The 27,827-nt window shown below is 45.1% G+C and overlaps 1 protein-coding gene across 3 annotated transcripts; it reads left to right on the forward strand.

Moving 5' to 3' along the window:
• The first annotated feature begins 1,685 nt into the window (after nt 1-1,685).
• On the forward strand, nt 1,686-27,640 carry Lbr (lamin B receptor). 3 transcript variants are annotated; one of them, XM_021231858.2, is made up of 14 exons: nt 1,686-1,821; nt 6,540-6,718; nt 8,613-8,822; nt 10,369-10,452; nt 10,662-10,854; nt 12,362-12,558; nt 15,277-15,331; nt 19,566-19,757; nt 20,607-20,710; nt 22,014-22,139; nt 23,925-24,093; nt 25,291-25,371; nt 25,470-25,592; nt 25,862-27,640. In XM_021231858.2, the coding sequence occupies exons 2-14, from the start codon at nt 6,554-6,556 to the stop codon at nt 26,020-26,022; spliced, it is 1,860 nt and encodes a 619-aa protein (XP_021087517.1). In that variant the 5' UTR covers nt 1,686-1,821; nt 6,540-6,553; the 3' UTR covers nt 26,023-27,640. The 3 variants fall into 3 exon arrangements, with proteins under 3 accessions (XP_021087517.1, XP_005078184.1, XP_040593613.1); XM_005078127.4 differs by lacking the exon at nt 1,686-1,821 and adding an exon at nt 2,842-2,982; XM_040737679.1 differs by lacking the exon at nt 1,686-1,821 and adding an exon at nt 3,141-3,352.
• Nucleotides 27,641-27,827: the final 187 nt, after the last annotated feature.

A 27,827-nucleotide genomic window follows, 5' to 3' on the forward strand; every position in this document is an offset into this window, starting at 1 on the left:
GGATGGTAATCATTATGTAATTATTTGGTGGTGCTGGAGATGGAGTCGGAGCCGCAGTGATGGCAGCACTGGACCGACGTGCACCACCCTCCCTCTTCATTGTTGCTGAAAGGTAACGATGCATTACTCACACAGGTGATTTCACTCCCTATCTGTCTCTCCTCCACCCGTGGTGGGTGGGTGGGTGGGTGGAGGCTGTCTTTGGGGATAAGCGGTGTGTAGCCCTGCGAAAACCAGGGCTTTGGGATCAGGGCCTGACCTCCTCTTGAAATACACCATGGGTTTAAGAAGAAACATTTGATTACATGGTCTGGACTAAGAGAAATGATGATGCAGAGGACAGGACCAAGGCGGAAGGAAGAGAAGAAAGGTGAACAGAAGCGCCGCATGGTGGTGCATGACCTTAATGCCAGCGAGCAGGCTGATCTCTCTTCTTTCAAGGCCAGCCTGCTCTACGTAGAGAGTTCCCGCAGGCCACAACACACACACACACACACACACACACACACACACACACACACACACACACACAAAGACCTGTTAGTGCAGCTGAGGGCAGTGTCCCACTAAGGGCCGGCAGGACCAGCTGCAGAAGCAAGAGAGACGCCTGAGGTATGGGGTTGCCTTGTCTACTCTGCAGGTGGGAACAATTCATTGTAGGAAAGCTCCATTGCTGCTGCTGCTTTTTTTTTTTTTTTTCTTCTGCAGACAGGGGTTCTCTGTGTGGCCTTAATCCAGGCTAGGGGAAGAGCTGGCTCTCTGGACGACACACAGGACAGTCTCATATGCAGCAAAACCACTCATGAACTCAATGGGAACAGATATAAAGAGCATAAAACAATAATCCCAGCACTCAGGAAGCAGAGACAGGTGGATCTCTGAGTTTGAGGCCAACCTGGACTACAGAGTGAGTTCCAGGACAGCCTCCTAAGCCACAGAGAAACCCTGTCTCAAAAAAAAAAAAAAAAAGAAAGAAAGAAAAAGAAAAAGCAGGGATGAGTTCTGCAGTACCCACCCACCCTTGCCTGTGCACACACGAATGTCTTTAGTGGATATAAAGCATGATGTTAAATTCATTTGCAGTCTTAACTGTGTATAGCTTGTGTGTGTGTGTCACAAGACTAATGTCACTTTTCTTCCCCCACTGCTCCTCCCCTTGCTCTTTGAGACTGGGTATCTCACAGATCCTAGCTCTCACAGACCGAGTCCAGGGGGATCTATTTGTCCCCAGCCACATCTGTCCCAGCACTGGGTTATAGCTGGCTGACAGCACCTGCCTCTCATTTTAATTTGGGTGCTGAGGGTCTGAACTGCTCACATTGAAAGGCTAAATGAAAAGAAAGGCGATAGTGGGTACCTTTCCTCGAAACCCTGCCAAAGTAAGCCACTAAGCAAAAGAGCCAGAGTTAGTGCGAGCGGTTTATTTATTGGGGCGAGAGAGGCAGACACACAAGAGGGAGAAGAGAAGCAAGAGAGGAATGGAGAGACAAGAGCGACAAGAGACAATGCAGAGGGCGAGCTGGGCCTGGCGGGCACCTTTACAGGGTGCACAAGTCGCCTAACTGACGGTGTAAAGGCACCTGGCGAGAGGTGATGACGCAACTGCTTTGGTGGCAGAGGCAGGGGCGAGAGGTGATGACGCAACTGCTTTGGTGGCAGAGGCAGGCTGCTGCGGCTCTGAAGGTAGAAACTCTTGCTAGGCACTGTTGTCTGAGCTGGCTCCTCAGCCTCATTTACAACCTTTCCTTTTGAAGGAGCTGTCCACAGTTTGGAGTATAAACCAATGTTTACAGTTCGGAGTTTCCCTCAATCTTTTATTTTGTAAGTTAAAATGCTTTTACGGGGAACGTGCTGTAGAGGAAACCCAACAAAATCTTGGGTCGGGGTAAAAACGTTTAGAATGAAAAATGTCTTTGGTATTAGCAATAGCATTTATTTTAAGCCTCCCTCCCCCACTTCCCCTGCATAGTGTTTTCCTTTCTCTATCATTCGCTGCAGAACTCTAAATAGGATTCATTTTAAGAGTCGAGGCTTTAGGGATTTACCAAGATCCTCGCTTAAAAGTTTTTCCGACTAAGTGCAATGCAAACATCTGTGGGGCGGATTTCCACCCAGGGCAAACCCGAAGGCCATGGTGACAACTCGAGCACTTGTTTTCAGGAAGGGCTCTGAGGAAGCGCCGCTTGTTTGTGACTGAGAGGACGCCGGCCCTGCGCACCTGAAGCTAGGCTGCGCACGGAGGGGCCTGGCCAGCCTACGTCCGAACCCGCAGTGCTTCCGAGGCGGGAATCCGCTCGGATGTCTGTAATAAGGCCTGCCAGAAACACCTTTAAAAACGCAGCGCTGCGAGCCCGCCGGGGGCTGTAAGGAACTGCTCTGGATTCTCAACCCGAGAGGAAGGAAACAGACATCCCGTAGTGACTACGGCAGGGAGCGAGGGGGAAAGTCTGGGACTCGGGCCTGGGTCTGCTGGAGTCGGGTCAAGGCAGGACGCGGTGAGCGCGGGCTCCATTTCCATTCGGACCGGGCGGAGCAGCCAGCGCGGTCCCCTCGCTGCTGGGGTCACACACGGACCGAGCGCGGAGTGACAGCACCGGACGCTTCCGCTCGGCGCTCGGGTGAGCTTCGTCGTCCTCCCAGACCGCCGTTCCCGGCCCGCAGCCACCGCGGGCCTGGGGCACTCCACGGGAGGGCGTGGGACGGAGCGCGACGCGGAGCCTGGGCGGCCGAGATAAGCCGGGCGGCGACGCCGGACGCTCAGGAGCGGGCGCACCGGACGCGCCACGGGGCCCGGCCAATCGCCAGCGCCGGCGATGATTCAAAAGGTTGAAGGACCAATGGGAGCCCGGGGAGGCCTCGCCGGGGGCGGGACCTCGGGGGCGCGAGAGCGCGGCCGAGAGTGTCGCGCGCGGAACCGCCGCGGGCTGCTGGGAGACTGTCCCGGAGTGGCTGGAGTTGCGTTCCCCGCCGGAGCGCGGCCAGGTGAGCGCCGGCGCGGGTCCCCGCCGCGTGTGGAGACTGGGGTCCCCCGGGAGGCTGGCGGGGCCGGGGCGGCGCGGGCCGGAAGCAGAGCGCGGGTTTCGAATTGCGGACTCCCCACCCCCCCAACCCCCTTCGGTCGCGCGCGTTGAGAACTCCAGACGGCCGGGGCTGTGCTTGTCGGGGCGTCCCGGCCCTCGGAGGGCGGGCGGCCTACGGGGAGGAGCTAACTGCCTCCCCGAGGCGAAGCCGCGACTCCCGAAGCGCCGTCCCGCCTTTCCAGGCCTCGTGGGTGCTTCCGCGCGGTGACAGCCGGCTTCGGGGGCCACTTAGTGCGCACTCGGTGTCGAGCACCTGCTCCGGGGCGCTTCAGGTGACGACGGGCTGGCCGCGAGTCACCCTGCCGTTGCGCCCGCTTGTGTGTCACTCACCTCCTGTGCGAGGGCCGGAGCCCGGGTGCACAAACAAGCGCGTGTAGTTCTGGGGCTGGAGAGAAAGCGCGGGATGGGGCGCCTGAACCAGAGAGGGCGACGAAAAGTTCGGTTTAGTTTCTGAGCGTTGTTGCCTGGGGAGGAGAAACGGGTGCGTAGGACTAGAAGATAGATGTACCTTTGGGTATTAAGGGGAAAGGCCACTCTTGATGGCTCTGCGGGGGCGTAGATCTTGCTTGCAAACGCCCAGCCGGCCTGTACTGGCTCAGGTGTTAAAGGGAAGCTGTCAGACACCATTTGAGCTTTCTTTTTCTGCCGCATTAAATGAATCTTGAAAAGTGGCGAAACGATTAAAGACCCTTGTAACTCTCGTGAGCAAAGTAGCAGAAAGAATTCTGTCACGCAGATGCATAGTGATATATAATGTGTGAGAAGTCCAGGGGCAAATGACACCCAAGTAGCAAGAATCTGGCGTGACAGAAAGATGTCTGTGGATCGCTGTATTTCTGCTGTACTTTCTGTGCTGATTTGGCTGAAACACTGCTTTAAGGGAAGCCTGTCTGCCTATCTTCACTTGTTACTCGGGTGCATAAGGACACACACAAGTGTCTGGAGCCCCCTTGGCCTATTTTGTACAATCGTCTCCCGCTGTGCATGCAGTTTTTGGGATGCTGTCACATAGCTTTCACTGACTTTGTGTGGATCTTGTGCAAAGTGGCGTGCACACCGTGTTGTTAGTTCCATCCTTTCTCGTAAGGCTAGGTGGTTCTTCATTATCAGGTCTCAGTTCTTCTGACCCTCCTCCTCCTCCTCCTCCTCCTCCTCCTCCTCCTCCTCCTCCTCCGGTTTGTTTGTTTTTGTTTTTGTTTTGTTTTGTTTTGAGACAAGATCTCTTTGTAGTCTTGGCTGTCCTGGAGCACCCTGTACACTAGGCAGATCTTCAACTCCCAGAGATGCTGCGGCTGCCTCTGCTTCCACCTCCTGAATGTTGGGATGTTGGGATTAAAGCCAAGTCTCGTTCTTAATTACCCCCCCATCAGATTTCAGACGCTTTGACATTATAGACACATTTTTGAAAACTGTGCTCATATTCCGGGTTTTTGAAGTGTTGTTGAGATCGGAGTGACATCTTCATATAGAAAGACGTTGTGGCTTTCTCAAACTTTGGATGACCAGTGTAGGAGACTCTAATGCTAGTAATTGGTTGATTTGGGGGCGGCCTGGGAAGGAAGAGGGGGCACCAGAGAAGGAAGCCCAGTGTATTTCCTTCCTCTTTGTCCAGGGAGGTTTGGCCCTAAGTGTCGAAATCAGCAAAGCTTGGTGTTGTCACCTTCCTTTTTCGAGCCCCTCCTCCTTGTGCAGAAGCAGGCACTGCCCCTGTTTCCCAAGGGCCCTCAGGTGTTCTTTTGCCAGTCCAGTCTCATTCCCACAGCTTCTGGGCTCTTTCCCCTTCCAAGTCCAAACACATTCATTACCCCAGAGATGCTATCGCACATGTGAGGGAGACTGAGGCAGTCTCTAGTGTGCCTCTAATCACCACATAAGCACCTGTGTTTACTTTCATCTGTTGTCTGGCTGAACAAACAAAGCTTGTGAAGTTTTTTTTTCTCAGGTGATTAACGGTTAAGAAATGTATTTAGAAAGACTTTCTTGGGAGTGGTAGATAATGCAACTTTCTCCTTAATTCCACAGTCTGCAAGAGTCCTTATGTGTTGCTGTTGGGTTGATAAGCCAGCTGTTGGCAGGAGTGTCTTTCTGCGCTTGTGGGTACCTGGGGAATTGCTTAGCTGGTGACATCTAGCTGAACCTGTCTTCTGTTTGCTGCTTGCTTCATCAATCAAGGGCATTGGCCAGAGACACTGGTTTTATCCTGTGACTCTGTATCTGCTAGTCAGAGAGGAGAAACATCACTACCTCAGAGCTAGAAGCACAGCCATCATTCTGCCTCATGGAAATGACACTTCTTGAAGATTGTAGTTTTTGAAGTGTATATAAGGCTTCATGGGCCATATTTTGAAAGTGGAAAAGGATGTTACAACTGGAGTAGTGTCAGTTGTAGGCTTGTAAGGCAAACTTGGATGAAGGCCAGGTGCATGCTGGCCTAGGTGGGTGGGTGGTTGGCAGAGTTACTCGGTATGGACTTGGGATTTGAATGCAGACTTTCTGAAGTAAACCTCAAATATGTTGCTCATTATGGATTTGAAGTCCTTTCTGCCGGTAGGTTATAGTAATGCTAACTATACATTTTTAACTTTTTTGGTTTGTCTCACGGTTTATTATTTTTCCGTAAGGTAACTTGTTGAAAATATAATTCAATGCATTTTAAAGCTTTTTAAAGATGACAAAAATTTACAAATAAAAATGTATCATTGCTGGGCAGTGGTGGTGCATGCACGTCTTTAATCCCCAGCACTTGGGAGGCAGAGGCAGGTGGATCTCTGTGAGTTGGAAGCCATCCTGGTCTACAGAGTGAGTTCCAGGACAGCCTCCAAAGCTGCAGAGAAACCCTGTCTTGACCCCTCCCCCCCCAAAAAAGTATCCTTTTTTGAGATGTGCTCTGAGTTTCATTTTTTGAGATGTGCAGGTCAGCAGCTTTTTGAGTAATATGGATTTGATGACTATTATGTTGTCAAAGTTAGTTCTCAGAACCACTTCATGTACCTCAGAGGCTGATATCACATACAGAGTGATTTCAAATGAAGTAAAATGACTCAAAGAATAATCTGTATTTGTCCTGCTATTCCCTCACCTATATTAGTGAACTTTGACAAAACATTAAGCTCAAGTTTTTTTGTTTTTTTTTTTTCCGAGACAGGGTTTCTCTATTGTTTTGGAGACTGTCCTGGAACTCACTCTGTAGACCAAGCTGGTCTCGAACTCACAGAGATCCGCCTGCCTCTGCCTCCCGAGTGCTGGGATTAAAAGTGTGCGCCACCAATGCCTGGCTTAAGCTCAAGTTTCGTCATCTATAAAATAAAGAGCTGTGCACACCTTCCTTGGAGGCTTCCTGATCCTGAAAGCTTGACCAGTTTTCAGCTTGATCCAGAAAGTTGTGTTAAGGAAACAACCTGGTTCAAAAAAATAAGTAGTAAATATTGACTGGATTTTTTTTTCTTCAAAATTGTTCAGACTAATCTTAGAAAATGCCAAGTAGGAAGTTTGCCGAGGGTGAAGTGGTCAGAGGTCGATGGCCTGGGAGCTCCCTTTATTATGAAGTAGAAGTCCTCAGCTATGACAGCAGATCCCAGCTGTACACCGTGAAATACAAAGATGGAACTGAACTGGAGCTGAAGGAAAGCGACGTCAAGGTGGGTGTACCTCAGCTTGCACCAGGGTGGGCGGCTGCAGGCATACAGGGGCCCCTGGCTTTGGAGCTCTGGGGCTCGTGCTGCCTGCGCTTGGCGCAGGGAATGTGTGAGTGGGGTGTGGGTGCAGATCCCAACAAGCTCATACAGTCGGGGCTGATCTCTCCTGGGAGGTGTTTGCTGTGAGTGCTGTTTGACAGGGTGGGACAGGCCCCGGCTTAGGGATGTTTTTGCACTGTTTCCTTGAGTTGAGCTCTAGGACCAATGGGAAAGCAGGTGTAGGGAGGGCAGCATTCCAAAGGCCCATGGATGATGCAGACACAGTCAGGTTCCAGAGAGGTGGATGGCTGGGGACAGCGGAGGGGTCCACAGGAGGCAGACTGGGGGATTTGTTCTCAATAGCCATGTACAGGACGTGAGTTTCTTTTCTGTGGTTTTTTTTTTTCAAGACAGCAGGGTCTCATTGTATAGTCTTGACTGTCTTGGAACTTGCTTTGTAGATCAGGCTGACCCTAACTCAGAGCTCTGACTGTCTCTGCCTCCCCAGTGCTGAGATTAAAGGTGTGTACCACTATCTCTTGGCAGGGCTTGAGTTTCTTTCCCAACACTGGTGATTTAATCAAAGTGACATTTTCTAGGTTTGATGCCAGCTCACAGCCTCCCCTACCCAGCCTATCTGTTGAGGGTCTGGATTTTAAGATAATGACCCGTGGCATACAAATACTTACATAAAATCCATAAAAATTAATTTTTTAAAAGATGTATTTATTATATATACAGTGTTCTGGCATGTATGTCTGCATGCCAGAAGAGGTCACCAGATCTCATTGTGGATGGTTGTGAGCCACCATGTGGTAGCTGGGAATTGAATGCGGAACCTCTCGAAGAGCAGTCAGTGTTCTTAACCTCTGAGCCATCTCTCCAGCCCCATAAAAATTAATTTGTAGGAAAATATTTTAAAGCTGCAGAATTTTAGTTGTATTCTACAGGCATGAAATTACTTAGTCAAAATGCTTTGTCTACTGAGAACTTTGCAGTTTTGGATCTGAGTGGGGCTGGTACACTCCTTTAATCCTTGTACTTAGGAGGCAGAGGCAGGCGGATCTCTGAGTTTAAGGCCAGCTTGGTCTACAGAATGAGTTCCAGGACAGCCAAGACTACACAAAGAACCCTGTCTCAAAAAAAGAATGTTGGCAGTTTTGTACCTTGTGGCCTGTCAGTAACTAATAGTTATTGACTATTAGTGTATCACACCCCATGTGCTCTAGGAAATGTTTTAGGCTTCATGGCTCATAGGGTTTCTGTAGATTAGAGGCAGGGCGGCTCCAGGCCGTGTGGCATGTGACTTCTCTTTTGATGCTATTAGCACTCATTTAAGATACCTTGATGCCATCCTTAGCTGAGGGTCACATACACAAAATAGCATCTGAACAGGGCCCAGGGTTTGCCTTTCTGAAGTCTATATCCCTAGAAACGAGGAAGGAGTGGTTGCAGTGATCAGAGCAGAGTGCAGCTGAGCCAAGGGTTTCAGAGAAACTCCATAGGGCTGCTTACTTTTTGAAAAATTGGTTGCATGCTAATTATCATGTCTAACATGTCCGTTTTAGTCATTATCATTTAGGAGTCTTGTGTTACTGGGAATATATACAGCTAGTGGAATAGACACTGATTCCAGGGAATACCTTCCAAGCTAGTGGAGGAGGGGAAGCACTGTTTGCTTTTTTCCTAGGAGCTGGAATCATTGCAGCGATTCCCTCTGGTTCTCAGACCCTGTGAGTCCCTTTATGTTTAGGATGAATGGTGGCAGCAGATAGTGGCCCTTACTGACCTTTTTCTATCTTAGCTCCCCCACTGGATGCTAGTGTTCTGAAAACATCTGTTGTTTCTTCCTTTCTAGCCTTTAAAATCCTTTAAGCAAAGGAAAGGTGGCTCAACTTCCAGCTCTCCTTCAAGACGCCGTGGCAGCCGCTCAAGGTCACGCTCCCGATCCCCTGGCAGGGCACCAAAAGGCCCCAGAAGATCTGCCTCTGCTTCCCACCAGCCCGACGTTAAGGAAAAGGAAACACGGAGGGAGATCTTGCAAGTTAAATTGACCCCGCTTGTATTGGTACTTGTCTCGTCTGTAACTGTCATGGCTCCCTTTATATAATGCTTATTCAGATCATTCGCAATTTTGTTATTGAGATAACAAATCCAAGGGACTAGCAGTGTTAGAAAAAGAAACAGTTCTTTTGAGTAAGTGTTTTTATACTTTTAATTTTTTATTTTTAGTGTGTACATGTGTGTATATGTGTAGTGTGTGTTTGGGCACACGTGTAGAGCTAGAGGACAACTTTGTGTAGTTCTCTCCTGCAACCCTTATCCGAGTTACAGGGATCAAACTCAGATCATTGGGCATGAAGGCAGGCATTGCAGCTAGAGTAATGTCACTAGGAGTGCTGTTTGTATGTGGTCTTTAAAAGATGTTTACATTGACACAGGCATATCTTATAGGCCATGAAATGATGAGAAAACTATGCTATGGAGAGGCTCTCCCTCCTTATGCCAGATCACTTTTGCTTTTAAAAGTGAAAATGGTGTTTTCAGTGGACTGACTTTCACGGTGCATGTGTGGCAGCTCAGTGAGGGTTTTTGTTTTTGTTCTGTGTTTTAAGTTTTTTTTTTTTTTTCCTTTTTCCAAGACAGGGTAGCCCAGGCTGGCCATGAACTTGATACGATCCTGCCTCGGTTTGCTCAGTACTGAGATCATAGGGTGAGCTCCACTACCACACTTGGCGGATGAATATTTTAGAGCAGTGGCTCTCAACTTTCCTAATGCTGTGACCCTTTAACACAGCTCCTCATGTTGTAGTCTCCAGCCATAAAATTATTTTGCTGCCACTTCGTAAACTGTAATTTTGCTACTGTTATGAATCATAATATAAATATTTTTGGAGAGAGAAATTTGCCAAAGGTGTCTTGTGTTTTCTTCTTGGCTCAGTAATGCTTTAGTTTGTTAACAGTTTACAGAGGAGTGAAGAGACTATTGCAACCATTATCTTAACACTCTCTTGCAAACTAAATCACTTCTACTTTTTTTGGTAAGAAATTGAGGCTGAGTCCAGGGATATGTAGGAAGAAAAAACTCAAGGGTAAATATCAGGTAGCATGAAATTCTAGTACCTGTTGCTGACTGTTTTAGGGTCACTGAATGTTTTTGCCTCATTTTTTTTTCTAGCTTACGAATGAATTTGCCAATTTTGACTTACCTGCCTTCCATAGAACTGTTACAATAATTGACAGTGAAATTATTGAAACATTTAGTATGAGAGTGTTTGAAAGATGTAAAAGTTTGTTCCAAAACCTGGTATGGTGTTACACAACTGTAATCCCAGTACTCAGGCAGGAGGGTGAGGCTGGAGGACTGCCACAAGTTTGAGGCTAGCCCAAGCTACGCAGTGAGTTTAAGTTTGGCTGGTCACATTGTGAGGCTCTTTATCTAAATACTAGAGCAGCCTACACTGTAACAGCTGACCTTGGACAACCAGGGAAGCCTAGTTGAGTTGTCTATTGGCTTAGTTTGTCTCTGCTTCATTTCCAGTAGTAACTTGTTATCTTTGTGATCCTTTTAGTCAGTAACAGTTCTGATTATGATGCTTTTGCACCCCCTTTAGAAGCCATTTGGAAACAGCATCAATGTATACAATGGGGAGCCCGAACACATGGAGAAGAATGACGTATCTCGTAAAAACAAGCAGGTATCAAAGTGCTCTCTTCATCTGGGGCATTTCTTTCTTTGCCTTTCACACTCACTCTGGAATTGTTGTATTGGTTCATGCTCTCCTTACGACTGCATGTGCTCTAACAAATTTATTCTTGTACGTTCACAGCTGTGTAGAGATGCTGAGTTAGCAGCATTTGCATTAGTTGTAGCCTCAGATAGTTAATACTTTTTTCTTCAAACTAGGAAAGAGTCATTTTGTCACCAGAAGACAGTTACATAGCCACTCAGTACAGCCTTCGTCCAAGAAGAGAAGAGGTCAAAGTCAAAGAAATAGAGTCGAAGGAACAAAAGCTTGTTCCCAAAGGACCTGCACCTTTGGAAACCTTTCAAGTGACCACTCCGCAGAGGAAGGACTTGGAGTTTGGAGGAGTACCTGGTAGGTGTTAACTCCATCAGGGAGGTGGAAGGGCCCAGAGTTGCTCTCACATGCACAGGGAAGGTTTCTGCAGCAGGAAGAGGATGGGGACTTTGCAGAGAAGGAGCAGGGTGTGAAGGTCTGAGCTTTGGCCTTTGCAGAGAAGGACGCTGATGTGGCTGTCTATTAGATCTTGAGGATGGAATTGTAAGGGGGTAGTGAAGCGAGCTTGCCTTGGGGAAGGTGCAGGAAGGGCGTGGTGGTTCTGTAGGGACCGAGAGCTCCGATAGTGACGGGTGCAGAAGGCAGGGCCTGGCTTCCATTCGTAGCAGGAGCAAGCTGCAGATGAGGCATCCCGCCGCCCTCCCCAGCCTGCTAGGCAGGGTGAATGAGCTGCTCAACAAGTGTACAGAGCCAGCCTGTGGGTGAGTGAGCATGGGAAGCCCACAGTCTGCTTGGTTTCCTGCCCTGCTAGTTGCTCTGTCACAGACCGTGTCCAGCATTGCCCCAAACTATACATGTGTATAAGTGTGACAGTACGTTACAGGTTAGGAATTTATGGATGTGAAGTCTAGTAAGGTTTCAGGGCTCGTTTTCAGGCTTGAGTATAGTGGCTACTGCCTGTATCCTAGCACTGAGAGGCCGAGGAAAGAGGGTCTATAGAGTTCAAGGACAGTTTGAGTTACACAGTAAGTTCAAGGCCAGTGGAGACTGTGTAACAAGATTCCGTTTCCTCTCCTCACAAACAGTAGACTGGCCATTGTTTGGTGTCCAGCTCTTAGCACTTGCTCTTTGGGAGACTGAAGTTGAATGTCTCAGAGTCAGGTCTCTGAGGTGAATTCATGTTTTCATCATTTACCCAAGGTTGTATGCCCATTAGAGGTGACAGAGACAGAGTTTATAAAGTTATTACATTTTATTAATATTTTGTGTGCTGTGGGAGGGAGGGGAGAGATGAAAGGGAGGGGAGAAAGAGAGACAGAGAGAGTAACAGAGGCAGAGAGAGTGCGCGAGCGCTAACGCTGTAGTGTTCATAAAGAGTCAGTGTTCATCCTCTCCTCCCACATGTAAATCCTGGGATTTTTCAGGCTTTTGTGGCAAATGCCCTTACCTGCTGAACCATTTCCTCAGCCTAACATAGGGAGAGTTTTGCTTCTGTTTTTTAATATTTATTTATTTCATTTTATATGTGTGAATGTTTACCTACGTGGTTGTTATGTGCACCAAATGTATGCCTGGTGCCCAGGGAGGTCACAAGAGAATATCAAGTCACAGATGTTTGTGAGCCTCAGTGGGTATTGGAAACTGAATTCCAGTCCTCTGAGAGCAAGTGCTTTTAACTACTGAGCCCTCTCTTCAGTCCCTAGATGAATGAGGATTTGATGATACCTTATAGATTGGTTTCAATTACTAGCTGACCTAGTGTTGCCCTAAATATAAAAATATATAAATATAAATAAATGAGCAACCCACATGGCTTAAAAGACTAAACAAACTGACTGAGTTTGACTGGACTGGTTGTTTGCAGGTGCCTCCCTCATCATGCTCGGCCTGCCTGCCTGCCTCTTCCTGCTGCTGCTGCAGTGCCGGCAGAATGACCCCAGCCTGCTGAGTTTCCCTCCTCCCCTGCCAGCTTTGGGTGAACTGTGGGAAGCCAGAGTGTGTGGCATCTACCTCCTCTGGTTTTTCATTCAAGCTCTCTTTTACCTTTTGCCAATTGGGAAGGTAAGGTTTTAGTGTTAGTAATTTATTTATTTATTTTCTTTTGAGATACGGTCCTTGCCGTGTAGTCTTGGCCAACTTGGAACTCATGAGGTAGACCAGGCTGGCTTTGTACTCACAGATATCTGTCTCTGCCTCCCAGTGCTGGGATTAAAGGCCATCCTGGGTGAAGGCAAGGTTTTGCTGAAGGGGCATGGTATTGTGAAACTTGTCTGATTTCTTTACTATTAGTTACATTTATAGCAGTTTCAAAGTTAGAAGCTGTCAGTCATACACTGGAGCCATTACTTCTGTGCCCTGTAACTCTTCACTTATAAAGCATAACTTTAAAAATGATTTAGATATTTTGTCTAGTTTCCTGTGTTTATTTTTCTTGCATTTTCAGTAAGATGCCTGACAAAAGAAAAGAACAGGTTTACTTTGGATCATGGTTTGAGGGTGACATCCATAACAGCAGAGAAACGACATGAGGTGGCTGGTCATTGCATCCAAGTCGTGAAGCAGAGGGAGGATGAGTAATGACACTCAGCTTTCTTCCCTCTGCCTCTTCTAAAGTCATTTTATCACTTTGTGTGTGGGGTGTTTTGCCTGCATGTACATATGTGCACCATGTGTGTAAGTACTCTCCGAGGCTAGAAGCCAGCATCAGATCCCCTAGGCCTGGAGTCAGATGGTTGTGAGCCACCATGTTGGTGCTGGGAACCACTCACTGCCTGGGCTCTGCAAGAGCAGCTCGTGTTCTCAGTTGCTGAGCCGTTGTTTCCGCTCCTCTCCTGTCTTCATTCTGGGAGCCCAGCCCATGAAAACTTCCTCATGACTGTGCCTAGAGGTTTGTTCCAAGGTGATTTTTGATCTTGTCAGGTTGACATTCAGAATTTCTATCACAAGCTCCAATCCAAACAGTCCAAATAGGGAAGAGTAAGCTAGCTATTTGATGGCAGCCTGGCTCTTGGTAGAGGCAGCTGGGCAAAAGAACACCTCCTCGGTGTGTTCACTTCAGGTACAACATCTTAAATCATTGTCTTTTAAGCTCCATGGATTTAAAAAAAGAAACCAAATACAGATTAGAGTTTGTTTCCATTTTGGTCTTCAGACATGTGGCGAGAACACGAGCCCTTTTCAGACTCGTGCACTATCTGCCCTCCCTCCTGCTGCTGAGGAGTCCTTCAGTTGTGTGCCTTTCCTTGAGATACGTCCAAAGAACGGCAGCGGCCCAAACAGTACATACTTTTTCAGACCTCCTTCCTAGGAGACTGCAGCTTCGCCAGCTGGGAGTTCTCTTAGGAGGGTGGAGCTCTGGACTTGGAGCTGTGGAGTCTCCCTGGAACTGGCTCTCCAGGGCTTCTGTGATGCTGGATCCACAGTCATTCTTACTCTAGAGCGATGTTCAGATTCAGATTAGTTTGTTGTGAGGCTTATCTAAGCCAGGTAACATTTATTTGGAAAATTCGTTTTGGTGGCTACATACACACAAGCCAAAGTGATATTGATAGATGATAGGTGGGTAGATAATGGGTGAGTGTCAGGCAGCCTGGAGACTGAGAAACCCTCTATCTGTATTATCAGACTGAGGCCCGAGAAGACACCTATAGTTGAGAAGGATCACTTGGGGTTTTGCCAGTCCTGTGATCAGGTTTTACATTTCTATCCTGGGCTCCCCTTCCACAGCAAATGAACAGATGCTGGCAGATGCTACTGTCTTAGTGTTGGGCAGTGTAAAGTGAACATCTCATTTTGGAGTAGCTACTTGAGGGTGTGTGTGGATGCCCGTTTACTCAGGCAGCATTTTCACCCTCCTAAGGCGTCACTGCAGTGGGTCTGCCATGGTGGTTCTCGATTGGGAAGCATGATCACAGTCATTTGCTGGAGAGGACCACTCAGCATAGTAGGGGAGCATGTGTAAACATTGGAACAAGTCAGTGTATACATGGTGTTGGCAGCACACTACCCCATTGAAAAGAACCTTTGCTCTTCATGGTAAACTATTGTTTACATGTGTACACATTATGGCTAGATCCCTTGTATGAGAGAGAGAGAGCATTTTGAGGGTTGTGTGACTTCACAACCCTCATACATTCTAAGCTCATCATTTCCTGCAGCTTCCCCCCCCCCTTTAAATAAAGTAGAAGAGGAAGGACCAAATGCAGGTGGTGGACACAGTTATGAAAGAGGATATGAAGCTAATTGTTTTCTGGTTCCAATCCTGGCATGGATTTTTCTGGGTTTGAGGATAGGTAGTGCATAACATGAAGTTCCACAGCTTTCCTTCTGAATGACTATGGACACTCACTGAGTCGTAGAGTCTATGGGTCTTGTTAATTTCTCTGTGCAATGTTTTTTATTGTTTTTGTTTATTTTTAAGAGAACCTCACAAATATGAGACGGGTTTGTCAGTGATGGGAAGCCAGTCGAGAGTTTTGAGCACACTGAATCTTGTACTGTGCATGGGATGGTTTGGTAAGGGTGCTTATGATGGTAGTACTTCGCACTGAGAAATTACTAGCTACAAATGTTTAAGGTCAATGCCTGACCATGGGGTTGTTTTATTAAGGGATTGCCATTATATACTACTGTATTCCTACTGTGAGATAATTACTTTCTTGGGTATAATGAAATTCAAGAGTTTGAAGAGATCGAATACTTGTATATGTATACTATGTAAGAAAGATGATAATGTGCTTTAATTTTTAAGTTAAAATTTAATAATTTTTTTCCTTTAAGGTTGTAGAAGGAACACCTCTTGTTGATGGAAGAAGACTCAAGTACAGACTAAATGGTGATTTCCTTAAATACTCAATGACTAACTTTTATAGTTTTTAAACTGTTGGTGTTGATTCACTGGGATGTTAAAAAGCAGGTTATCTTTTAGTAGTTTGAAGAACTTGTGACTAAATTAACTCATTCACAGCTAATATGAAAAATGCTGTGTGAACCAAATAGTTACTGCTAGTTTCTAGCTCTCTTCCCTTGTACTTTATTTGTGATGGGGTCCCAGATGTCACACAGGCTAGCCTGGCATTCACTTTTGGTACAGACTAACCATTGTGTGCCACTAGTCTGGTTAGTTTGATTTCCTTTTTAAGGTTTTTATTGTGTATGAGGTATGAGTGTTTGCCTGCATGTGTGAATGTATGTATGTATACCACATTTGTGCCTGGTGCCCACTGGAGTAGAAGAGGGTGTTAGATCCCCTGAAACTGGAGTTACTAACCATTTTGTGCAGCCATGAAGGTGCTAGAAAACCAGTGTGGTTTCCTAGGTTGAAAAGAGCAGCCATTGCTCTCTTTATTTTTTAATTAAATACTTATTTTTGCATGCACACATGTGTGTGAGGGCCTGAGTGTTGTTTTAGTCAGGGTTTCTGTTGCTGTGAAGACACCATGACCATGGCAACTCTTACAAAGGGAAACATTTCAGAGGTTTAGTTTGTTATCATGGTGAGAGGCAAGGCAGACATGGTGCTGGAGAGGTAGCTGAGAGGTCTACATCTTGATCTGAAGGCAACAGGAAGTGATCTGTGTCCTACACTGGGCGTATCGTGAGCATGGTACCTCCCCACAGTGGCACACTTCCTCCAACAAGGCCACACCTCCTCATAGTGCCACTCCATATTGGCCAAGTATTTAAACATACAAGTCTGTGGGGTCATACTTATTGAAACCTCCACATGTGCCGTGTGGAGCGGTTGGAGGTTAGAAGTGTTGAACTCCTGACCTGGAGTCACAGGCAGCTGTCAGCTACTGTATGGTGCTGGGAACTGAACCTGGGTCCTCTGCAAGAGCAGAGTGTGCTCTTAACTGCTGAGCCCCCTCTCCAGTGCCCGGCACATACTTTTAACCACAGAGTGATGGCTCTAGCGTGCTTCATTTTCCGGTTCGTTCTTTTTGTTTGCTTGTTTCTTTTTCTTTTCTTTTTTTTTTTTTTTTTTTTTAGTTTTTGGAGACAGGGTTTCTCTGTGGCTTTGGAGGCTGTCCTAGAACTAGCTCTTGTAGACCAGGCTGGCCTTGAACTCAGAGATCTGCCTGCCTCTGCCTCTGGAGTGGTGGGATTAAGAAAATTAAAGGCGGTGGGTAGCACATGCCTTTAATCCCAACATTTGAGGCAGATGCATCTCTGTGAGTTCAAGGTCAGCTAGTCTACAAAATCGAGTTCCAGGAGAGTCAGAGCTAACCAGTGAAACCCTGTCATGGGAAAGAAAAAAAAAAAAAGACCAGTTTGGTCTACAAAGTGAGTTCTAGCACAGCTAGGACTTTTGCACAGAGAAACCCCATCTTAAAAAACAGAAAAAAAAACAAAAACAAAAACCCAACAACAACGAAAGAAATAGTATGTATCATCATTCATTCAAAATATTTTTCCAGGATTTTTACCATCCTGAGCATTCCTGGGACTCTGGAAACCCCCGCTTCCAGTCATTCCTGTCCTTGAGTGCTTGATCCCAGCTGACTGGCTTCTGGGCTCTCTTGAATTTGTGTCCACTTCTTTCGTCAACCCTTTGCCTGAAAGCTGCATCTTTACCTATGCGTTTTACACCACAAAGCTGTGATTATTACTGCTTCTTAATTAAGAGGAAGTTGTAAGGAAGGGTGCAGAAATTCACTGTTAATTGAAAAAGCAAGGAGAAGCTTTGAGGCCGACAGTTATGCCTTCCCACATCAGTGTCTTTCCTGTTTTCTGGGTTTTTCCTGGTAGGATGTAGTTGTGGGCTAGGTTGTATTTACTATATACTCAACACTAGGAAGATGATGTGGACACTCACCGGTGCATTCATGTTGAGTTGGAGTTTGCCTAGCAGACAGATGTTGACCCTTTGGTCTAGGCATCTCCATGGTCAGCACATGTGCTAGGGGCTCAGTACAACTTTACCCTCTGAAGACTTTGATAAAGTGCCACTAATGTGATTTTAAGAAATCTGTGTGGTAGTTTTCTTTAAATGATTTTCCATTTTACTAGATTAGGTAGAGTGACTTTGTTTTCTTTAAGAATTTTCTGACAAATGCTCCTCAGTTTAGGACTGCTTACCTCCATGTAAGTCCATCTCATCTTGGCTGTACCTTAAGTTGCAGATGTGCTTTCTGCAGCTGGCCTGCCAGTGTCCTAGCCTAGCAGCGCAGACCACGGTAGAGCATCTGCTGATCACCTTTCTGATCATGCAGTACACCGTACTGCTCAGCACCAGGGGAGGGCATTGTATGATGTGTTGCTAGCCTGGATCCAAATGTGAGGGTGGCTCTGAATGTATTTTGCTTTTTTTACTGTGTATGCTACAGTGGAAACTTCCTAAGTTGAACCATAGTAAAAGAGAAATGGTCTGAATAAATTTTAATGTTTGGCTTTCTTTTGTAATTTTGGATGGTACTTGTTTACTGGCTTGCCTATCACTTACCTGAATTCATTCTGTAGGATTCTAGAAGGGAAACAGAAGTGTTTTCAGGGCTGCCTGCCTTTAAGTGTCAAGTTACAAGCTATCCTAGCCAGCTCTGTGCCAGACCATAGACTGTTTGCTGGTGCTGGCCAGCTTTTTGTTTTTGCTCAGCTCCTTGCTGGTGGAACCTGTCTCAGGGTCTTTGACGTGACCTGTCTCTTGCTGTCTGTGTCTGGGCAGATTTGGGTTGTTTACATTTTACTCTTGAGTCTTTTGCTCTTGGTGTCTGGGGCTTGAGGGTGTGATCTGGCGAGAGCCAATCACCGAACCGGGGCACTTGCCTCCTGTTTATTTTCACTTCTGATATTTTATTTCTTTTTATGGGATTTCACCACTAAGAAAATTACTAAGAAATTTTGAGTAATTATTTTGCATAGACTATAGAATGAAAAAACAACTGTGTTGACCACTTCATAAATTTATGAGGGTTAAAAGTTATTCCTTGGAGTAAACTTGATATGTGGAAAACATGAGTTTAGATAACAAATTTGTGATGACCCTCTTAATTTACCAAAGCTTGAAATCTTCTCATTAATGACCTTGGCTTTTCTGTATTTGAGTTTTAAAAATATAATTTGATGCCTTCATCTGGAACACACCTCAGCACTTCAGCTTTTGCAAGATTTATTTAATCAAAAGACAAAACTGCTCTGACCACCACACATTTCTCTCTCTCTCTCTCTCTCTCTCTCTCTCTCTCTCTCTCTCTCTCTCTCTCTCTCTCTCTCTCTCTCTCTCTCTCTGTCTCTCTGTCTCTCTGTCTCTCTCTCTCTCTGTCTCTCTCTCTCTGTCTCTCTCTCTCTCTCTTTCTCTCTCTCTCTCTCTCTCTCTCTCTCTCCCTCTCCCTCCCCCTCCCTCCCTCCTTCTCTCTCCTCCCCCCCTCCTGACCAGCACCAGTATACTGGCTTGTGGATCCTCTTGGGGGTTTCACTCTGCCTATGCACGAGAGTGTCCATGTGCCAGGATTACAAATATGAGCGGTCATACTTGGTCTTTTCAGGGTTTGTTGTGGACTCTGTTGTGAAGGTTGAGTATCTTAATATCCATTTTCTAGTTGGCAGAATATGACTCAAATCTTTATATCTTTACTGACTAGTGAATGGCAACATAAATAACATAAATATTAATAATAAGATCATTCTATTAGGTAGTGGCATTAGGCTTTTGCCAGTCTCCGTCGGGAGCTAGTTATCTGACTTTGGACTCTGAGGGTGGTGTAGTGCATTTTGAGAGTCTTTTCGATTTTATAGTAATTTCTATACCCTCTTAGCTGTCCTTTAATAGTAGATACAAAAGAATGTTAGCATTTTCAAAGATAGTGCAAGAACTGTGGTATTTACATTGAAGATTGCACCTTAAGGACATTGTATATTACTGACTATAATCTGGATAATGAAATTAAGATTTAAACATAAAAACACTGTATTGACTTGTGCCGGGAAGGCTAAGGTGTGTGGGCGTGTGTTTTGAGCTCAGGAATTCAAGGTTAGTTTGGGCAACCTAGTGTGATTTTTTTTTTTTTTTTCTTTTCAACAAAAACAAACGTGAGCCCCAGGATGATGTTAATTCTCTGTTTCTCTTTTAGGTTTCTTTGCTTTTGTCCTGACATCCGCCATCGTGGGGACATGTCTCTTCTGGGGCATAGAGCTGTGTTATGTGTACAGTCACTTCCTTCAGTTTGCACTTGCAGCCACTGTTTTTTCAGTGGTCTTGAGTGTTTATCTCTATGCTCGCTCTTTGAAGGCCCCTAGGGATGAGCTGTCACCTGCCAGTTCTGGTGAGCAGTTATATCATGTGTTGCATGTGTGTGTCTAGAGCCTTGGCTACCCTTAAATATATTGTTGTTATTATTCCTAGTTTAATTATGGGAAATAATGAAGAGACATAAGAAATAAAACAAGTGAAGAAAAAAATTGAAGGCAAAATTTAAAAGTTTTTTCTCCTTTCTATTTAGTTCTCATTAATTCTTAGTTATCAGAGGACTAAAAACCTTTCACAGCAGATTTTTTTATTTGTCCTGTCTGTCTGTCTGTCTGTCTGTCTGTCTGTCTTTGCCAAGTAGTAAATCCCTTTAAAAAAGCAAAAAATAAAACCAGGGTGAAAGTTGTTTGGTTTTGACCTAAGATTTTTTTTACGTTTCCCATGGACTGGATGTGATAGTATACACCTTTAGTCCAAGCACTTGGTAGGCAGAGGCAGGAGAATTTCTCTGAGTTTGAGGCCAGCTGATCTAAGTAAAGAGTGCCAGGCCAGCCAGGGCTACATAGTGAGACCTTGTCTCAAAAAAAAGTTTCTAGTTTAAAAAAAAAAAAACAGCCAGGTGGTGTCAGCGCATACCTTTGATCCGCAGAGGCAGGCAGATCTCTGTAAGTTCAAGGCCAGCCTGGTCTAGAAAGTGTGTTCCACGACAGCCAGGACTGTTACAGAGAGACCCTGTGACAAACCAAAAAACAAACAAAACCAATCAAAGCCACCCTCCGTTTCTTAGAGATATCTAGTCACAGGAGCCCTCAGGAGGAGTCTCCCAAGTCCTATCCTTTGCTGCTTCTCCCTCTGAAGTCTCTCCAGGGAGCAGATTGGACCTGGTGATGGGGAGCAGCTGGATTTAAAGACTTTTCCCTTCCAGGAAATGTTGTCTACGATTTCTTCATTGGCCGTGAATTAAACCCTCGGATTGGTGCTTTTGACCTCAAATACTTTTGTGAATTGCGTCCTGGATTGATTGGATGGGTATGTCTTTTATTTTTGTTTGCTTTGTTTAAATTCCAGTGGTATGACTATTTTGTACCTAGAAGTTAATTTGGGAAATTGTAAAGAAATTGTAGCTTTCCATAATTCTATCTTAACACAAAATATTTTCTAACAGGTTTAAGATACTTTGTTATAGATTACTAAACACCAATTTTTTTTCATTTTTATTACATATACCTAGGAAAGTGATAATGTAGATGGAATGATGTAAAATTTACTATTTCCCTTCCCCTTTCAGTAAAACCTTATTATGACCCAGTTTTAGACTTGGAGAATTGCAGAAGTAGAGCCAAGAATCCCCTGTATTCTTTTTTGTTATGTCATTGCATGTATATTATATTCAAATAGATGGATACAAATTAAATCTCAAATTAAAAAAACGAAGTCAGAAAATACCAGGTAGCAAGTATTAAAGCCCTATCATATTTGATGATCTTCTGATCCTTTCATAGTCAGCACTGTTGAGATGAACAATTAAGAGTTGTGCAGTTCACATTATTTAAATTTTGTCTCAGTAGCAAAGTGATGAAATGGAGAGTTAGTCCAGACTTGTAAAGTTGCACTGAGAGTTGATGTCTCATTCCTGTGCTCGGACATCTCACTGCACTGTGGGAACTTGCTCTGCTTTTAGGCACTGCTATCTAGGGATGAAGGATCATAAATGACCTTTGGCCATACCTGTCCAAAAAGGGATGTCACTCAGTGGATGAAATCCCGTGTTCTTGAGCTGGGCTCCTGCATTAGTGCCTGGCCCATCAAGGACAGTGTTAGTAAGGAGAACTGTAACCCTTACAGGGTTCCATTATTAGTTTACAACAGCACCATTCTTTCTTCTTGGTCCCCTCATCTCCTCTAGTCTGTGCTGGTTGCTTAGTCTCTCATGACTGCCTTACTGTTGTGATGGTACTGATCAGTTACTCTTTTTTTCATTGTTTGGTTTCTCTGTTTAGCCCTGACTGTCCTGGAACCCTGTGTAAACCACACTCACTGCCCTCGAACTCTTCAGAGATCTACCTGCCTCTGCCTCCCAAGTGCTGGAATTTAAGGCGTGGGCCACCGCCGTCCAACCTGATCAGTCATTGTGGCCGTCCTTTAATTTGGTTTTTCCACTGTTGTCATGATGAGAGTGAGGCTTCATGTGTCGGCAAGAGTAGTGCAGGAGTGACGCGTCAGGGTTGAGGTGTCTTGTTTCCTGGTGGCCATGGGGTGGTGTACACTGGCCTTCTCAGCTATGCTTGTCCCCGGGAGCGCATTGGAGACCATCGTCTTCCTCTTTTTCCAGGTGGTGGTGAACTTGGTGATGCTTTTGGCTGAAATGAAAGTACAGGGACGTGGTACCCCGTCTTTGGCGATGGTCTTGGTTAACAGTTTCCAGCTCTTGTATGTGGTGGATGCCCTCTGGAATGAGGTAAATTTTTTTAAAAAATTCTTTTTGTTTTTGTTTTTTGAGGTCCTAGTAGTGCTGGCTGAACTTGTGACCTTCCTGTCTCAGCCTCTCAGGTGGGGTTACAGGAGTGCACTCTGTGCCTGCATGGGATAGTTTTAAGAGCAGAGTTTCCTCAGCGGGGCTTGAGCTGCTTACATCCAGAGTGAGGCTGAAAGAGCTGCTGCTGGTTTGTGTTGGTCATGATGTTGTGCCTCAAGGGGTCTGCACATGAACTCTGGTAGGTGCGTCAACAGCTCTATTTAGAAGCGACTCCTGTTAGCATCTTAAAGACTCGTGTGTGTGTGTGTGTGTGTGTGTGTGTGTGTGTGTGTGTGTGCATGCACATAGGTACTGCTGCATGGGTGTATGTGTTACATATACATGTAAGGGCCAGAGGATAACCTCAGTGTCACTCTTTGGACTCTGTTTTTTAAAATGAGGTGTCTCGCTGGCCTGACTGAGCAGCAGGCTCCAGGACTTCCCTGTGCTGAGATTACAAGTGCTCAATGCCTCATTTTTAAAGTGTCATTCTGGGGATTGAATTTGGGCCTTCATGCATACACAGCATACACTTTCTAGCATTCTCCCCAGCTGCTTAAGGTGATATCAACAGGAGGCTTGGAGTTGGGGAGGGGAGTATCTGTCTGTCTTCAGTGTCTCAACTAGATTTTTAAGAAGGGAGTGACTTTAATTTCCTCAGTACCTGGCAGCTGCTTGTAAATCAGCAATAGATGGGAAATTTTGCATGCGGATCTGCTACTTTATGAAGCGGAGAACGCCTGTGCAGCTGCACATTATTTGGAGTCTGCCCTGTGACTGAGGCCCCTAGAGCACGAGCAGGGCTTAGGGTCTTGTCCCAGGCTTCATGACACTTGCTCCTCTCACTGACAACTCCCCTTCATTCTGACTTTGGTCACAGTAGTTATTTGTCCTGTTCCTTGTGCTCCCCAGTCACCTTTATCTTGTCTTGGATCCTCATATCAGAGGCTATGCCCCTAGAGATGCTATATGGAAGCATCCTTCTGACATCCAGGATATGAGCCTTAGGGCCTAGATTTGTGACCTCTGACTTTATTCCATGATGATCTGGATTGGATGCCCCTGGAGTACTACTTCTTTCTTTAACCTAGAACTAGTTTCTCGATAGCACTCCGATAGTTAGTTGTCCTACTCCAAGACAGGTACCAGAGTTTCAGGCACTCAGAGATGTGCTCATGAGTCTGACCTTCAGGCATCTTGGTCTAGCGATACCTGGTCAACCATGTGCTCTTGTTGACAAACTCTTGAGTGTGCATGAGCGTGACACCATTGGTTTACCATGTTGCCAGCCAGCTTGCTGCTTCTGTGGACCATACATCGGAGAGTTCAGATGATCCAGATTTGGTTGGTAGTTGTACTGTTTTTCTACAAACACACTTTGCTCACAATGCAGTGGAGAGCATATGTAGGCAAGTAGAGTGACCAACAGCTTTCTGGAATGCCGAATGCTGGCATCTGAGCAGGACTGGCCAGGTGCAGGGTCAGGAAGGCTGTCCAGGGAAGGGCCTAAGGCTGCAGGAGGGTGAGGTCAGGGAGGCCCTGGGCAAGAGCAAGCGCCTGCTTGGGGCTTAGAGGTCTGTTACTGAGGAGAAGAAGCCGGGGAGATGGGACATGGTGACTTAAGCCAGAGCAACTGAACTCCTGCCTTCACTAGCATACTTGGTTACAAATCGGCACTTTGCATAAATCCTGTAAACATCAGGTGATTCTTATTTCTTCCCATTTTAGGAAGCGCTGCTGACCACCATGGACATCATCCACGATGGTTTTGGCTTCATGCTGGCCTTTGGGGACTTAGTGTGGGTCCCATTCACCTATAGCCTTCAGGCCTTTTACCTGGTCAGCCATCCCCATGACTTGTCCTGGCCCTTGGCTTCTGTCATCATTGCTCTCAAACGTGAGTGCTAGCCTCTGTTCAGTTCGAGGCACTGTGCCCACTGTTTTCCGGTTGTTGTCTGATCACAGGTTTGAAATAACTTATGATGGATAAGTACTGAGAAAATTCTGAAGTTTTCAAAGAGAATGGAAGACTTGCTGGCTCCACTAGTACTACTCTTAATAGAACATTTTACTTTTAAGTTTAAGCAATCGAATCTAAATAAATTGAATTGCATTAAGAATAATTTCTATTCTCTTTCACATGCCTAGATTTTCTAGAGATCTGTAAAATGAAATTTGTCTTACAACTTTGGGTCCCACTGTAGAAACAATACCAGCTAAAGTGGCCTGAGGTGCTCACGCATTCTACTGAGGACCACACGTGGCAGGAACAAGAAGTGGAAAGGGAGTCAAGTCTCTGGGGAATGTCATCTTGTACTTACTGGAGGGTGTGGGCTTTCATCTGAGGCTCAGTGGGTTAGTACAGGATGGGAGACAGGCAGGAAGTCAAGTCAGCACAGTTAAGGGGTGGGCGGGACAGAGAGAGGTTCTCCAGGTTGGCTGCTGTAAGTTCTACCTGGCCCAACTGTGTTTCAGCTCAGGTGGTTTTTCTTTAGTCCTTGGTGATCATTCACACTAGAGGTAGATGGAAAACCAGCACTGAACTTCAGACAGAGCTAGTTTTAGGACACCGAGTGTCTGATGGAAGAGGAAATCCAAGCACCTGGTTAAAGTGAAGATGTAGTTTCTCCATTGGTTTGCTTATGCCTGTCACCTGTGAGTTAAGCAGAAGTCTGTATGACACAGAGCAGCTCAAGTGGAGATTGGGATTTGTTACTCAGATTGTATAGTAGTGCCAGCATCAGGGCCTGTGGAAATGTGAATAACCCTAACCAGGCTGAGGGTTCACACTGAAGGGCAGACGCTGGTTTCTGATCAGCTGGTATTTTACCAAGAGGAAGTGTCTAGAGTAGCCTGTAGTCAATGGCTCCAGTTGCTGTGTCAGACCCTGGTCTCTGTGGGCATGGCTGGCTGGCTGTGTTTTTCAAGATGGATGATGAGTGAGATTTCAGAAGAGTTCACTGGCATTCAGGGCTTGGATGTTTATTGTTTACAAGAAATCAGATTGTCTAGAGTTCAGAAACAAGTTCCAGATGATTTTAGATGTTAGCAATTTACATATAAATTACTAACAGGAAATATTTTAAAATTCCAGTTTGTGGCTATGTAATCTTCCGTTGTGCAAACTCCCAGAAAAATGCATTCCGGAAGAATCCCACTGATCCGAAGCTTGCACGTAAGGGTTTCTTTAAATTTGTTGATTTGTTATTTATACGTGTCGGTTTCTATGGCCCATTTTTGAGAGTTCATTGAGAGGTTTTTGTTTTGATGTAGATTTAAAGACCATTCATACGTCCACGGGTAAGAGTCTGCTTGTCTCTGGATGGTGGGGCTTTGTTCGACATCCCAATTACTTGGGTGACCTCATCATGGCGCTGGCATGGTCCCTCCCATGTGGTAAGCATCTCAGTGCTAATTTGATCTCTCTATGTCATTGGTTGGAGCAGGTCTAGCTGCTGTAGTGGGGTGAGGGCACCTGCCTGATACGGACTCCAGTTACCGTCTAGCTTCTGAGGGGATTAGGAATAAGAAGGCTGTATGGAATATTTAGTTTGTGATTAAGGCATACCTTAATCAGAAAAGTAGTTCTTTGGGCATTTGAGGAAACGAGGAAGAGCTGTGCAATGGAGATAAAAACATTCAGTGGCTGCTGTTGTCGCCTCCAGGCTTTAACCACCTCCTGCCTTACTTCTATGTCATCTACTTCACCGCGCTGCTTGTCCACCGAGAAGCCCGTGATGAGCACCAGTGTAAGAGGAAATATGGCCTGGCCTGGGAGAAGTACTGCCAACGCGTGCCCTACCGCATACTCCCCTACGTTTACTGACCTGAGCTCAGTGCCACCCGCAGGTCAGGTGTCTCTCAAAGCCAAGGAAGAAGTTCAGACAGACTAACTGTTGATGCACTGACAACATGCTCTTAAGTTTGTTCTTTGAGTCAGGACCATAGAGCCAAATAGTATACCTGTTAATGTAGTTGGATAGCAGTTAATGTGAGGGAAAACACCAAGGTGGTAGAATTTGCTTGCTAATAGGAAAGTTTTAATCCCTAAAAATCTGAAGTCTTATTTTCAATTTTTTTTCCTTTTGGTTTTTCTTAAGTGAAAACCCTTAAAGCACATCTATATTTCACTGTACTTAAAGAGACATAATGAAAACTCTGTCTCTAAATATATGTCCACCAAACCCCAGCCCAGTATTGGTGGTATATGTGAAGAGTAAGCAGATATCTTACAGGCCCTGTTTAAGGGTGACCATTTATAGCAGTGGCTTGACCTTAGCCTTTAAAAGTAAGTGCATTTGGAAATGTAAATACATAGCTTACTTTTATGTAATATATAGTGACTTGTGATTTTTCTGTACAGTTTTTGAATGTGAGATAATCGTCAGGAACTAAGTAGTTTTTTTTAACAAAAGCATTTTCAGTATTTTAAATTAAGTTTTTGTAAAGTAATGTGAATTTAAAAGTGTAAAGCAATTAGAATTCATTTAAAATTAAAACATAGGAAAGTTATTTTTCTTTATCCAAAGTTTGTGAATTTGGCTTTGCTACCTCAGTTTGCAGGTGTGTTTGCCTTTATAAACTGTCGCAAATAGAAAAAAAAGTATATTTTTGGAATAACAGCACTATTTAAACATTTTTACACACATTGGTGTTAGAAAAATTGCCATTTCAGGCTACTATTTTTATATATTTTTGACTTAAAATTCAACAACAGTGTTTTTGCTACTGTTAAGCTCATAGACTATTTTGTATCATTTATATCTTCAGAACTCTCTAGAAAGAAGTTCTACCTGTAACAACTTTAAGGAGCTAGTTTAAACTTTTGTTTTCTGTCTCAGTTTAATAGATATAATAAGCTGGTTGTAGCCATTGCATTCTAGTGAAGTTGATTAGTTTCATAGTAACTGTCCTGGATCAGGGCATGTGGCAAATTCCCTAGACTTTTATATTCAAAGCTACATGGTCCTCAGATTCTTAAACACAAGGATATAATTATATAGTGTGTACATTTGGGTTTTGGTTACACATATCATATATGAGCCAGATGCAAAGTGTTCATTCTGCTCTGCAGTTTAGAGTGTATGTTAAAGTGGCTTATATTAATGTGATTATGAAGTTGACACTCTCCATTCTATAATTTTAGACTCTGTTTTTATGAAATTGTTATTGTTTTACAGTACTAAGGTCTTCAAGTAGGTGTTTTTCTATTTTGCTTTTCTCCTGGTATCAGAAAGTGGTATTGGCACGTATGTGCTGAATTTAACGTTAAAGGGAATTTTGGGTAAAAAGAAAGACATTGGGCTCTTTGCCTGGTAGTGAGAAGAGTCTGAGATAGGATAATGTGCCAGTGTATCAGGTGCAAGTTGTTTTTAACTTGATGTTTGGCAAGCTTTGTAATAAAATTTTAGTTGAAAATAAAGAGTTGCTTTGATCACTTTAAAGCCTCCTCTTTTTTGCCTTCAGATCTAGTGTTACATAACAGCCCATGCTTTGCAGCCTTAACCCATTGTTTTGTTTTCTAGGCTTATTTGTTTGGATCTTGCTGAGCTTTAGGAACCCAGGGACTCCTGACCAGGTTTCAAGCTTTCAGATTGCTGGAGCCTGAGCCAATGGTGACTCATTCCTGTA

The sequence above is a fragment of the Mesocricetus auratus genome, unplaced genomic scaffold (assembly GCF_017639785.1).
Source record: "Mesocricetus auratus isolate SY011 unplaced genomic scaffold, BCM_Maur_2.0 Super-Scaffold_100676, whole genome shotgun sequence".
Classification (NCBI taxonomy): Eukaryota; Metazoa; Chordata; class Mammalia; order Rodentia; family Cricetidae; genus Mesocricetus; species Mesocricetus auratus.

What these genes read in the sequence shown, in the direction of transcription:
- Lbr (XM_021231858.2), top strand. Translation starts at nt 6,554, where the DNA reads ATGCCAAGTAGGAAGTTTGCCGAGGGTGAAGTGGTCAGAGGTCGATGG. An exon ending in GCTGTCACCTGCCAGTTCTG is followed by an intron (nt 19,758 to 20,606) that starts GTGAGCAGTTAT and finishes TTTCCCTTCCAG; the next exon opens with GAAATGTTGTCTACGATTTC. An exon ending in TGTCATCATTGCTCTCAAAC is followed by an intron (nt 24,094 to 25,290) that starts GTGAGTGCTAGC and finishes TTAAAATTCCAG; the next exon opens with TTTGTGGCTATGTAATCTTC.